At 53.2% G+C, this 14237-nt stretch overlaps 1 protein-coding gene across 6 annotated transcripts in view; it reads left to right on the forward strand.

The window, feature by feature from the left end:
* EHMT1 (euchromatic histone lysine methyltransferase 1) overlaps positions 1–14237 on the forward strand; it is a 114128-nt gene that overhangs the window by 43571 nt on the left and 56320 nt on the right. For all 6 annotated transcript variants that reach the window (XM_084299053.1, XM_084299051.1, XM_084299054.1 and 3 more), the window contains exon 2: positions 8838–8925. In XM_084299053.1, the coding sequence (XP_084155179.1) occupies positions 8838–8925 (88 nt within the window). The remainder of the gene's footprint in view (positions 1–8837; positions 8926–14237) is intronic.

Below are 14237 nucleotides of genomic sequence, written 5' to 3' on the forward strand. Positions count from 1 at the left end.
AGGAGCCCTCCCTGCTTGCAGCAGCTGTGGGCAAGAGGAGCGGAGGGAGGCTGGGGTCTCCGGGCTGCTCCAAGGGGAAGGAGAGAAGGAGAGGACCCTGGCTGCTGGATCGGGGCTGGCAGCCCTCCGTTGGGTCCAGCCAGGCCTACAGCTCTCTGCTGAGGCTGGTGGGAAGAACAAATATTATTTTACTAGGAAAAAACAAATTTTTGGGTGTTCCCTCCTCCCCCTCCCCCCCTTCTTTTGGTAGTAGCTTGCAATCCAAGCAGCTGATTAAAATGAAACGTCCGTGGTTGGTCTCATGGCAGGAGGCCCAGGCCTGCAGCTTATTTAGCTAAAATTCAGCCCCCTGGCCCTGCCATGTTGGCATTTTTTTGCTGTTTGTGTTAAACGCAGATGCTCTCTGGTGTGCTGGGTGGGCCTGGGGCAGCCGCCCGGCTCTGAGGCTGCGTGAGGAGAGCCCCGGGCATGGCGGTGGTGGCCCGCTGAGGGGCTCGGCATCCGTGGCTGTGGGGGGCCCGCGGGCAGGCGGCGGTGCCTCCTTGCAGCATCCAGCCTGCCTCCTCTCGACCAGCAGCGTGCTCCCCGTTTGTTGTCTAGCGTGTGGAAGGAAAGGGCGTCGGAAGAAGCCATGAGGAAAGGTTTCTCGCTAGAAGCGATGAGCGAAGGCCTAGAAGTGGCCGCTATGCTGAGGAGCCACGCCACCAGAGGCTGCCTGACCGACTGCCCAAAGCGCCTCGTGCTCCGATACCGCTGGCTGCTGCCTTCTGAAAGCCGTGCTGGAAAGCCTGACCTACTTTTTGGAGGGAGGAGAGCAAGCCCAGGTCTGGACTTCCATGCTGCCCTTCAGTAAGGGTTAATAGCCCTAAAAATGGGCCTTTTATTTTTATTTTATTTTATATTTTTTATTTCCCCTTTGCCTATTGAACCAACTTTGAAGTTCCTCTAACTCCAACATCAGCAGCCTCCGCCAGCCTTTCCAAATAACCATGAGTCCTCCTGAGCCCAGGCGCTTGCTTTGCCCACCCGTGGTGGTCACCGCTGGGAAAAAAACAACGCTCATCTCCCCCCCCCTTCACCTTCATTTTTTGATCACTCCACTTTGCAAGAAGATTTTGGATTTTCCTATGGGATGTATTTTCAGCTGGTCAGCCCCACTGTTATCCAAACGTCTCCCTGTAGGCCTGGCAGGGGGGGCGCAGGATCCAGCTGGGCTGCCTGTGCCCCCGGGGCTGCGGCCACCGCTCCCCTCCAGCGCAGGAGCCGGGTCCTGCTGTGGGGTGTGCACGGGGGTGCTGGAGCCACCTCCTCTGCCCAGTGCCATCTCTGGATCGTGTGCTGCTTGTACAATGGCAGGGAGCTATTCCGTTCAGGTAAACAAGGACATTTAAGGAGCTTCGCTGTCATGGCCAGCTGGTTTGTGGATGGCTGGGGGAGGGATGGATGACTGGATTCCTGGTGCGGCTTTTTGTTGTGCTTTTCTCTTTTTCCCCTTAAATTTTTCCTGCTGCCCATCCCGCTCCTGGAGCTGCTAAAGGTCAAGGAAGCACCGCAGCGACTGCCCTGCAATGGGAGAAATCTCTTGTTTTTGGTTCAGCCCAAAGAGTTGGGGCTCTGGCAGCGTGCGCTCCCTGCTCTCGAGGCTCGGAGGACCATATGTTCCTGCAGCGAACTGCAATGTCAGTGATTTGGAAGCAAATCTTGAATTTATAACCCTTAACTACCACTTTCAGCCGGTTCTTTTCAACTACTGTAAATTAAATGAGTTTTGAAATCAAACCCTCTTCGCAGAGGAGACCCCAGCAGCCGTAACGTGATCTCCCCTGACGTCCCGTCTGTCCGTCCGTCCCTCCTCCCCTCCCTGTGCCTGTTTGAAGTCCTTGGGCTGTTCTGCGGCGTAGGAAATGTCTGGCTCTGCTCTGTGGTGGCGTTGGACCTGGAGGGGGGCAGCGGAGGAGGACGGGCAGCACAGCTCTGCCTGGCGGGGTTTACAGTAGTCAGTAAAGCAGCAGGAGAGAAGCACATGCACTGTACAAGCTAAATTGGAATGTGTGTTTTTAAAAAAAAAAAAAGGCAAAAAAATAATATTGGTAGGGAAAAAAATACAGAGCAAGCTCTTAAAAATATTCTGGGATCCAAAATACGAGCTAGCTTCCCCCAAAGCTGGCAATTATACTTTCTCCCTTCAATCCCCTCAGGAGGGGGAAGCCTGGTGGAAGTGGTGGAGAAGGGAGAGGCGGTGGGGGTTAAGAAGATCTGACGTGCGAGCGTCTTCCCTGCAACGCTGCCATACTGTGTCGGAGCAGCACAGTGCCTCTTGTAAAGGAAGCTTTGCACAAATTGTCCTTGTTCCAAGGATGAGGAAACCTCCAGCTCTTCTGGCATTTTCTCTCCAGCATAACTCAGAGCTGCTTTCACCTGGGAAGTGTGATAAGCACAGACGGGGAGAGGACTGGAACAGAGAGGGACTGGGAGCAACCTTACAAGGCTTTTCATGGAGCTCTTGGTGTTAAACGAGGAACTTTTCCCCTCCTCCTCTCCTCATTTTCCTGTGTGCCTGCAAAAATACTCTGGTTTGCATTTAAAGGAGAAAACTGTATGTGCTGGGACTAAGCCAACTTGTTTATTCAAGGGAAATACCATATTTCCAACCCTTTCTTTCTCAGAGGAAGGCTTGACGGAGGATGGCAGACCGGGCTGAGCATTATATTTTTAGGTGACATCAAAGCACAGTTGTGATTCGAAGAAGCTGAAATCATGGCTGGCATTCTGCACTGAGCTGGACGAGACCTGTGCTCCCCTCGCCCCAGAGAGGGGTTAACTTCTTCCTCCTAGACTGCGCGTTCAGAGCAGGTGGATTTTGACCTAAATCAAGGCGAAAAACAACAACAAGAACAATAGCCTGCTACTTTCCACACTTTGCAATTTCCCTTCTCCAAATTGGATTTTTATTGCGAGGCAGGAGCCCGCCTGCGCCCCGGCGGTGGCGAGGAGCAGGGGCTGCGAGCGACCGTGGTTGCAAACACCAGCTCCTCTCTTACTGTCAAAAAATGGCAGGTCAGTGTGCGTCTGTAAACAATGCAGTTATGAAATGGCAGCGCCAGGCCGAGCTGAGCATGCTCGGGAGCTGCCTGTAGGGGGAGGTGAGCCGAGAAAGATGATCTAATTCAGTGCAATTCTTGGGATTGAAGGAAAAGACCAGGCTCCACTCTTAATGACAGAGCAGAAAAAAAGCCCCACGAAGGACGAAGCCCGTAGGCCATGGAGGCGAGGTGGTGAGGAGCTGCCACCTCTAGGACTTCGGGTGCTGGGCAGCGCTGCGTGCCTTTCTCACCCTCCAGGAGAGTAAAGTCTTGGTGAGGTTTTGCTGTAGCTATTAGAGGGACAGGCCCTAGGGTGCAACTTTTGTGTTGTTTTTTGCCTTTTTTTCTTCTCCCTGTCTGCTTTCCCGGCTCGCAGGCGTCGCTGTGGCTGCAGGTGGCACGGAAGAGGTGGTGTGCGTGGGGTGAGGGCCTTCCCAAGGAAGTGCCTGGGCTGGGGCCACCTCCTTCAGCTCCAGCCTGGAGCAGGAGCTCCTTTGCCCGGTGTCCCTGGGCCAGGCAGGGGCGAGGGAGCTGCTCCTGTGGCTGTGGTGGTTTGGGGGAGGGAGGAAGAGGAGCGTGGAGGCCGAAGAGGTGCCTGGGTGCTGGTGATGGGGGTGATTGCTGCGCCCCAGGGTGCTGCAGGCTGCTCGCTCCAGGCTCTTCTTGGTGCTATGGTTTCATCCTTGCTGAGCCTTCCTGGCGACTTGGTGTTTCTGAAGTGGCTGGTTTGCTTTTGCTAGGGAGGATGAGGAATCTTTGGCTTCGTTTTAGGGTGCCCTACTCCCCCTCCCTGGTGCTAAGAGAAGGCAGGCAGCAGCTGTACTTCTTGCTAACCTCAGCCAGGGGCAGGAGGAGATGCCTTTGTCTGCTCTGGATTTACACTTGTCTGCACATACAAGTCGTACTGGTTTTAACTCTACTGGGACACAGTGAGATGGGTGCAACGCTTCCCAGCATGGAAGCAGCGAGACAGCGTCGCTGCGGCCATGCCAGAGCTGCTGTCCTGCTCATCACCTCGCCGCTGCAGGAGCTCCGTGGAGCTCGGGCTCTGCAAACCCCCCTGCCAGAAGCCTGAGCACCACTGTGGGCTGCTGTGTGCTATACGAGGTCCCGTTGCCTTTCAAGCAAGTGTCTCCTCGTTCCCAGCTTTTGCATGCAGGGACTTGCGCCTGGTTTCTACCCTTCCCCCTGTCTGGGGAGTTGATTTGTGCGGCTGGAGTAGGAGGGAGCCATGGGGGCAGAGAAGGAAATGTTTCTGTCCTTTTAGGAAGAGCACGGACGGGAGGGATTTGGGAGACAAAAGAACTGCAGGTCTTGTTTGATTTGGGGACAAACTTGAGGCTGAGAGGAGTGCTTGTTGTGAGCTGCAGATAAAATTCCATGTTCACATGATTGCACGAGGCTTATAAGGAAGTGGCCTTAACCTAGAAAAGGAGCTTTGAGACTGGTGACTGCTTTGTAGGCCAGGTACATCGTTACGTCTCCTTCCTTCTCCAAATCAAATGCTTCTCCTGCTGCTCCTAATGCCAGGCCTGCGGTCAGCGTCCCCCACGAGCGGTGAGCCCAGACCTTGCCCATGCACAGCAGGACCTGAGTAGTGCTGGTGTCTGCAATCAGCCATCTCCTCCTGCCTACAGGAGAAGCGCTGTCTTTCCACGAGTGTTTTCTTAATCATTGCTTCCTCTGTAATTAGCTACAAAGCGCTCGCCTTCTCTTTGAGGCAAAGGTTACTATGAGCAAGTTGGGTTTGTTGCTTTGCTTTTGGGAGGGAAGAACGAGAGTGCATGGGGCTGTGCTGCTGCTGGAGTTGCATCATTTCTCGGGAGCTTTGCCTCCCTTTGGTGCTGCAGTGCGCTCTGCAGACCTCACCGCCGTGCTGGGGCTGAAATCCTGCCCCGTGGCTGGCGGGTGGGAGCTGGCGGGGTCTGTGCCTCGTGGGGACCCGTGTGGTGGCATTGTCACCCCTGGAGGGTCGGTGTCCCCTGGGTGCCAGCCCCTTGGTCTGGGGCTTGCAGGTCCCAGGGCTTATAGGGTCGGCGCCGTCCCTCTTGCCGTTGGTGCTCCCGCACGCGGCTCTGTGTGGAGAGGGGTCGCTCATCCTGCTGGCAGCCCTCTCTCAGGCCGACCTGCATGAACTGCCTGTCTCAGAGCAGAACAACGTTGCTGCAAAGTTTCAGGTTCCTAGAAGGTTGGTTTTTAAAGGGAAAAAAAAAAAAAAAAAAAAAAAAGGACTGTGGTGAAGGTAGACATCTTAGCACATCCACCTCCGCTCCTTCCTGGTCTGCTGTCAGGGAGCTCTGGGTCATGATGCAACTCGCTGCTCTCTTGGGCTTGGTAAGCTGCAATGTGCTGGAGCTGTGCTGTGCATGTTTTGTCTTTGCCTCTGCAACCTGCCCGGACCCTTGCGAAGGGCACGCGGGTGGCTGCTGAAAAAGCCAAGGAGGAGGCTGAGATGAGAAGGCTCTTTCTGTGCTTCCCAGCTCTGCTCTTTTTGTTGTTGGTTTTTGTTTTAAAGGCACCAGTGTCGTTTGTAGTTGGCTGCCTGGGAATGCTGCAGACCCTTCCCTCGGTCTGACCTCTCTGCCATCTGCTCCAAAGACCTCGTGGAGGAAGGGGAGCCTTATTTTTGGCAAGCAGAGGAAAAACTAGAAGCAGCGCTTGCTTCTCTGCTTGGGTCCTCATGGCTTCTAAAGCCCTTTCAAACACCTTTCTTAAGACGCAGCCATTTTTCTTTCCTTCAAAACCTCCAAATAAAAGGTCGTGGTGGGGGGAATAACGCTTCGTTGGTCGTGGCACGTAACCTTTGGGGAGGCTCCGCGGTGGCTGGAGGTTAACAAGCAGCCCGGGGTCAGCCGGGGAATGGAGGCAGCCGGCTGCAGGAAAAGGGGGAAAAAAAAAATAAATAAAAAAAAAGAAGGAGAGTGCGAGACTTTTATTGTGAAGCAGCCCGAGCTTGGCAGTTGGCTTTTGTTGGGACTGCTGCAAGAGCCGACACTTCTGGCGGGGAGGGTGGGTATAGGATTTCCCTGCCAATCAGCAGCCGACGGATTGGGCCATGGGGTGTGAGCAGAAGGGGAAGTTTGCTCTGAATTTAAGGGGGGAAAAGCAAGCCACACAAACATGGAGGTATTGACACTTGCAGCGAAGTTGCTGCTGACTCGGCCGGGTGGAGCCGTGGGCCGGTGGGAATGGATGGGCAGCTGAGCCGTGGGCCGGTGGGCGGCGGGCACCCATGGGTGCTGCCTCCTGCCCGCCCTGGGTGATGGAGCACGGGTGGGAGAGCGCCTGGCCTCGGGGAAGAGGCTTCGAGGGCTTTGCAGTGGTTTTCTGTAGCCTCCTTTTGATGAGAACGCTTCCAAATCCACAGCCATCTTTTTTTTTTATTGGCCTAATTTTCTTTTTTTTTTTTTCGCCTCCGCGCAGGGCTGTGAAGGCGCAGTAGCGTCGTTGGGCTTTGATTTGAGCCGGAGCGGTGCCTGCAGGTGGTAGAGCTGCTGCTGCCCAGGGCCGCTTGGCTGGGGCTCTGCCCTACAGAGCAGCAGAGCCCCTTGGAAGCCACCTCGGGTGGCCTTGCCTTAGCACCCAGCTCTTTTCCTCCAACGTGAAGAAGCAATGGCTTCTCCCTGGTGCTGCTTTGGGAGCTCCCACCGCTGGCCGGGATCTGGGGCAGCTCCATGCTCCTCTTAATTGCAGAGAGGAGGGAGCGCCTTCGTTAGCTGCCGAGGTCTGCTCCACTCCGGGGTCCCTGCAGCAGCTTTTCTTCAGGCCTCGTGCTCTGAGCAGCAGCAGCGTCCCCGTGGAAGGGAGAGCGTGAGTCCTGTGTGGAGCGGGGCTGCTGGAAAAACAAAGATTCAGATGGATGCAAACGGCCTGCTGGGAATCCTGAGGCTTTCGGTAGGAGTCAGTCCAAGAGCAGGGATGCCCAGAGCTCTCTTTGTTGTCACAAAGGTCGGGACGACCGGCTGCTCCCCGTGAGGTGAGCTGAGGCTCCATCTCTTTGGCCAGGGCCGGGTGCTCGTGCCCACGGGTGAGCTGCAGGTCTGAGCTGACAGCGCTGCGGCCTGACACAGCTCCTCACGGTGCTCTTGCAGCAGGGTAAGTCCAGCAGGGAAGTGGAGCTGTTCCCAGTTTCCAACCAGTCTGGGTGGAGGAGAGGAAGGATTTCCTTGTTGGTGTTTGCAGCAAGAACGCGGGGCAGTGGCTTGGCAAAGAGCGGCTGACCTGTGCCCAGGTGTGAGGCTGTGCTTCCTGGGCCAGTTCTTGATGGAAGTTGTTGGAAGCAGGCTTTGTGTCAGGCTGTGCGAGCCTTGGGTTTTGTCTCTCTGTTAAAGCCTGAAGGCCGCGTGCTCGTTGCCCAAGCTCCTCCTGCTGTGGCCGTGTGCGGTGTTGGCCTCGGTGCCGGCCGCCCACAGCTTCCTGCTCGCGAGAGGAGCAATCCCTCGAGGTGCCAGCTCCGTGCACCCCTCGGGTGCCCTCAGGTCCCCCGCCAGGGCTCTTGCAGCCCGTCCTGGGATCCCCTTGGCGAAGAGCCCACCCTGCAGCACGGCCAGCCCCTGAGCTCACGTGCTGGCTCCTGCCACCCACCCCAGGGCCTGTCCCCCCCATAGCTCCAAGCCCAAATGGTGCTGGGGAAGGGCTCGCCTGGCGATGGTTTGGAGGCTGATAGGCCTTCCTGCGTATTTCTTATCTCCTGCTTGCTTTGCGGGAGATGGGCAGGCTCCTTGTTTTGCTTTTTTTTCCCCTTTATCACTCAGCGTGCTTTAAACCTTTTGATTTGCATGGCTGCAGGCACCATCTGCTCTCTGCGTCGCCCTACGACAGTTGGCTTGACCGGGGCTTATTCTCCTCCTGTGCCGCTCGCAGTGAGCCCTTCGCAGCCTCGCCCGGCCCCGGGGCTGGCATCGCGCCTTCCTGGGCTCGTCCATGGAAGCAGAGAGCTGTGGCAAAGGACCCTTTCTTGTCTGTTTTTTGTTTTGTTTTATTTAATATCTTTTCCTTTGTTCTGGTAGCTTTTTTTGTCTGGTGGTCCCCCCCAAGAAAAAGCCAAGAGGAGAGGCATTAGGGCTGCAAACCTGACCCAGCAACGTGATGCCAGGCATGTGAAAGGCGGAGGAGAGAGCAGGTGTTCCCTTTCTGCTCACAAATAAAAGGGAGAAAAAAAGAAAAATTGCTTTCTATAGAATTAAAAGCTGAGCTCATGACTTTAATAAACGTGGATGTAGGAATGATGAGCTAGGTGTAGCTCGCTGGCGGCTGGCACTTTGCAAGTTAGGCGTGAATGAACCACAGAAAACAGAGGCACAGAGGCGCACTTTGGCCTGTTGGTGGATAAATGGTGTGCAGGGAGAAATGCGGTCCTTCTGCCTCCTCCCACCCATGGCTGAAGCAGTCTGGGGGAGTGAGGGTCGCTTCCTCGGGATGCCGTTTGTGACCTTTTCAATGTACAGCCACGCTGGGCTGGCTTCCCAGACCCTTTGCGTTCAGAACTGCCCGGCTGCCTCTTAACCAGGGACCCGAAGTCTCGTCCCCCCTGGGGCGGGCTGGGCTGTGCTGGGCCAGGCCTTCCAGCCCTTTATCTTTGACCTGCGCCTTGGCAGTTTCCTGGCAGCGTTATTTTGCAGAATGAGGTTTGCCCATGCTATAAACAGGATATGTCCATGACCGTCTGTTGGTTTGAATGCAGTGTGTGTACGAACACCGAGCTAAATCTCCAAATCTCTTTTTCTCCCCCGTCCCTTCTCTCCCCACCCTTAGCGAACTGTGCTGAATAAGGGAGAGACGAGGAAAGACGCCTGCATGAAGACTGAGCTGCTGAAAGACATCACCAACAACAAGGAGGAAGGTGAGCACCTGCCTCGGCTGGGAGCCAGACCTCAGCCTGGCTCCTGGGGTCGGCACATGGCAAGCTGGGAACGAGAGCTGGGGCTTGGAGATGATCTCTGTGCCCCAGGAGTCTCGGATGTGCTCTCACGAAAAGAGTGGCTCTGTTCTCCTCCTGTGTTACCCTGAGCAGGGCTTTTCCCCAGCGGATGCAGATTCGCTTTGCAGTCCATCCATCCCCACCCACCTACAGACTTATATCTGATTTTCACTTCTGCTTTGGTGTGGCTGTGAAACACAAAGGAGGCTTGAGTTACTTTGAACCTCCTCTGTGTGGCTGGTTTTAACTGAACTCTGAGCCACACCATGACCTAGCCCTTCTCTCTGTTAACGTTAATGTTCTGTTTTCCTTTGAGTTTCTCTGTTGCTCCTGAGGCACCAGTCGCTGCAGGATGGCTGGTGGGGGCAGACTCTCTGCACCTCGTGCCCTAAAGGGTTGCTTCGTGGCTTCTGCATCGTCTCTGCTTGCTTTTACTTTGCAGGCTGCAGTGCATGTGTTAGTTTGATGAAGTCTTTCCTATGTGGCTGTGTGCGAGAGGCACATACACAAATCTGAGGGCTTAATAAATGTCAATGGGATTAAGGAGAAAAGAAGCACACAACCCTTTATCTTTTTTCCCCCCTTTTCATGGCTCTGTTATTCCTTGAGTATCTACTTCTCATTGATCTGCAGGGATTTGGTGTTATTTTCGTTCTCCTCTCTGTAAGAGGACACTGGAATAGCACTGGACCGACCCCATCAAAATACCCAGTTTTAGCTAGAAACAATTTTTTATACTTAATTTAGACCTGTATGAGTACAGCATTGCCTTTTCTGTTCTCTTCTGTCCAGCATAATGTTTTGTCAAGTTGCTCTGGTTAGAAAGTAAAGCCCAGAACAAGCAAAATATTGAATGCTCTTGTCAGATGTGGCCACGGTGCTTGCATATTAACTGGGAGCACGTGAGAGCTGCTGCTGACGCCAGCCACGTGTGGGGCTCTGACCTGGGAAGACCAGAAATGAAGTCTGAGGCGTCGGTGTGGGGTTGCATTGCTCTGGCTGGAGATGAGCTTTGATCCCCTGCCTTGCTTGGCTCAGGAGCATCATGCGAGTTTATTTAGGTCTAGGGTGATCTCAAGGTAAGTGTCAAGAGTCTAGAGAGGTGAAAAAGCAGGATGAGGGTTGGAATAGAGAAACTTTATGCCTTGTATGTCTTGACTGATTTTGACTAAAAGCAAATGCCTGTGTGTGAAAAAGAAGCCGAGAACCCTCCCCGTGCAGGAGCAGTCTTGAGAGCTGACAAGGTGCTCGACTTTCAGGCACTTCAGGGTGCTGCACAGTTCTGTTACCAGGGCAGAAAGGGTCCTAAATTCTTAACTGCATAGTTTCCATTCTTGTGGTAACATTCAGATTTGTCCTTTTTCTTCCCAAACATACCACATGTGTAAAAGACAATGGTTTGCTTGGTCACTGCTGTATGCATTGTTCTTAGCTGACCTTCGTTAACCAGCTGTGATCATCACAGGGGTTCAGTTAGTTAACGGTCCTAAAGCCTGCTAATAACAGCGTTCAGCATTTGCATAGGAATTTACATTTCTGAGTGCGATGTGAACATGAAGTCATTACAGCAGACTTGCACGTTGGAATGAAACGTTTGGTTTGAGCCCAGTTTCCTACCTGCGGGGTGGAAGCAGCTGGTGGGGATGGGCTGTACGGGCTGGTCGAGCACACTGCCGCCTGAGATTTGTCTTCTAAACTTCTCTCTCTAGAGAGGAGGATGCCTGGAACTGGGCAGCCACACAAGACCACTGGTGCTTCTGGGTCCTGTTTTAGGCTGAGCAGATTGATTTTTGTTTGGTAGGAACTCCTGCCTGTAACACAAAGCTAGATCTGTCCTGGGTTTTGTTCCCTTGGGGAAAATTCCCTTGGCAGGTTATCTGCGGATATTGAATCCGAGATCCGAAACTTCCAGAGGCTGGAACTTGGCAGATCCAAAGGCTGACTAAAGGTGATGGTTGGGTTAAATATTTAGTGTGAATTGCTTTGTTTAACCCTCTTTTTACTCTCCCTTGACTCAGAACGGTACTGATACTGAGGTTGGTATCAGATCCCCATTCGAGCTGTGGCAGCATGTGTCTCAGCTCCGTTGCTGCCCCACCAAATATATCTTTGTGTGTTACACACCTACATGCAAAGTTCTGTTCTCCCTGTGCCAGGGAACTCAGGTAGCCACGTTAAATGAGGTTCAGCAGCCTGCCCCACAAGCAAGGCACGTTGGCCCTGCTGCAGCAGCGCCTGCAGCTGCCAGCCCGAACCCTTCGGTGACTTTGTGGCTCTGTGAGCTGCTGTCTGGCACCGCCACTGTCCCTGAAGGTCTTTTCTTGCAGGGAAGGCTCCAATGCTTGTGCAGCAATAGCTGAACTGCCCAGTTTGCAGTCAGGCATTGTGAGGCCCTGTGCCCCTATCTGGGCCACCCTCCATGTGCCAGCCTGCCTTTTGGGATGTGGCTGCATGGGAACGAGCCCTCAGGGGGTGCTCAGGGAACAGCCTGGAGGTCGGGGCTCCAGGGGGGAACTGGAGCTGGGAGCAGTCATCGTGTTTCCTTCTTTGTTCCTCGAGGGAAAGGTATTGCAGCAATGCGCCGCTGCTGTCAGCTGGCACGTCCTCTGCTAGCCTCATCCTGGCACCGATGAAGAGAAGTAATTGAACTATAAATTTAACATACATCTGTAGGAATGAGATCTTCAGGTGTTCTTGGTGCTTTAATTTCTGATTCTGGGATTGATTCCCAGCCTGTGTAAAGCTCAGGTTAAGCTGCTCATTAGGCTTAATGTCTCCTTCTGTGTAAAATTGCTCAATGCGGATAGGAAAAAAAAAGCTGTGGATGAGACTGCGTTTTGTCATCCGTGGGGAAACGCAGTTCGGTTTTATGTGTGGGTAAAAGTTTAGGTATCTCTTCCTCTTTGACAGGGAAAAGGGGCAGGGAGTTGGCAGAGATGAGCAGAAATGGTTTTATTAGACTGTGTTGGATATAGTCTGACTCAGAAACTAGTTAAAGAGAGGTTTCCTGAAAGAACTGTGAGGGATTTCAGTTCTCCTAAAGCCTGTAGCTCCCAATTCCGTGGTACATCTTTCTTGAATTCTCAAGGCCAATTGCTCCTTCTATTCCTCAGCCCCAGAGGTGGGAAGCCCCACTCCAGCCGCAGCCGGGCGAGCAGGGAGGGAGGGCAGCCGGTAACGAAGTTCTCCATTACGCTCAGCCTCTCCCAGACTTCACCCGAGGCAGCTGCTTACAAGAGCAGCGGTGCTGGATGAGACGTGCACAGTCACTTTGCTCTCAAATAAACTTAAAACTGCTTTTAGAGAGCATCAGGGTTTTAAATTCCTGGAGGGGCCTTTTTTTTCTTCTTTTTTTTTTTCCTCTCCCTCTTACTGCAGATAGGAAGCTGCCGAGGGTGAGGAACGTGCTGCTCTCCACTGAGCCTCTGCAACCTTTGCATTCCCAGGTGTAGAGATGGCTGCTCTAAAAGGAGGAAAAGAATAATCTCCTTGCCTTGACCTGCTCAGCACTGGGATTCCCCGCTGAGACCGGCAGCCAGGAGAGCAGATAAAACAAAACGATGCTCATTAGACACTCGAGGTGCTCACCCAAGCCCTGACAGCCCGTCAGCTGCTCACCGTGCTCGGGTTTGCAGCCACAGGGAGCAGGAGCACTGCGATCACCGGGCATGGCCAGGTCGGGGCCTCGTGGCCCCATGACACTGTGGACCCCATCCCAGAGCAAAGGAACAATTAATTTCATGCAGGACCTGAAACAGCCTTCAGTCCACCAGTGTTCATGGGTGGCTCATCAGCAAGAAGCAGAATCCCATTTATTCAACCCATGTAAGCTCACTATGGAGCATATAACAGTAGAAGACATTTTTTTTGCTGTTGTTTTTCCCTGTTTTGGCTATTGGTAGGTCGTGCAGGAGATGGGAGGCGGGCTCCCACAGGTGCCTGTGTACTCCAGGACAGTAGGAGGGGTGGCACTTGCATCATGGAAATACAGAGCCAAGCTCTCAGATGGGTGTCATCTGCCTGCACAGATGTAAACAGGGGAAAAAAACCACTAGACCATCAATAGCTCACTCCAGAGAAGAACTTTGGCCTGAAACTTATAATTCTCTTCATTTCTTGGCTTCAAAACACTCAGCTTTTTGGCTTGACTGATAGAGGTGGGGTTTTCCTTTCAAATGGAGCACAGGATCTCAATCTCCCATTTCTTACTGGTCTGTACCGTTTCAGCTCACATCTCTTCGGCAACCTTTTTATTTCAGCTGGGCTTTTCTCTGCTTCACAATTTCGTTTCACTTTGAGAAGGAAGGGGTGGGAGGAACTGCAACCCAAGGAACAAGCAGGTGTGTTTCTTGCTTTTGAAAGTTTTTTCCAGCAGGACAGTTGGATATCGGATAATGCCCGTGCTATCTGTGGTGTTTTAAAGGTGACCTGCAAGTGCTTAGGATAAAAATCTGTGAAATGTGTGTATTATAAATATAAATATTTGCAGTACTCACCTATCACCTACTCACTGTCACCTACTGCAGTTCAAAATCATGAGTTTTCGTTTAAGTCCTGCCCATGCTTCGCTCAGCGTGGCACTGCCCCTGCGGCACCTGAAGGCCGCCCTGCCCTTGTTCCACTGCGAGCACACAAGAAGCGCTTTGGAAACGCCTCACAGGATGTGAGCAGCGTGTGTCTCACCTCCACCAGCGCTCAGTACCAAGATGCTCAGGAAAATGTGTTAAAGTTCCAGATCAGATAATTTTGCATTCACTTGTAGGATCTTCTTTCTTTTCCCCTCAAACCTAGCAATGACTGCAGTTTGGCTTGGAGTAATGCTCATAACACTTGCATATTTTTCCTGTTTTGTCTCACTGAGCAGAGATATGAGTTTAAAAAAACATATTTAAGACTTTTATTTGTTTTTGGAGGGTTCTGAGGTTACTACAGAGCTCTGAGCTGGTCACCTGGCTGCTTGCACAGGGGAAGTTCCTGGTGGGTACCAGTCCCCTGCTGTACCTGCAGTGGTGATTCGGTTCCCTCCAGCTGCTGGTGGCTGAGCATCTGTCCTGCTGGGCTCAAGGGCAGGCGCTGGGGCAGGGCAGGAGCCAAGCCTGGCTCTGCCAGATGGACGGATGGCAGGCGAAGGCAGCAGAGAGGAGTCTGGGCTGGGATTTCAGAGATGGGTTTCATTTTGCCTAATTCAGGTATTTTTATTTTACCGTTCTAATTCTGAACCAGTCCACCTCATT

This window comes from Netta rufina, assembly GCF_964035555.1.
Source record: "Netta rufina genome assembly, chromosome: 20".
In the NCBI taxonomy this organism is placed as follows: domain Eukaryota; kingdom Metazoa; phylum Chordata; class Aves; order Anseriformes; family Anatidae; genus Netta; species Netta rufina.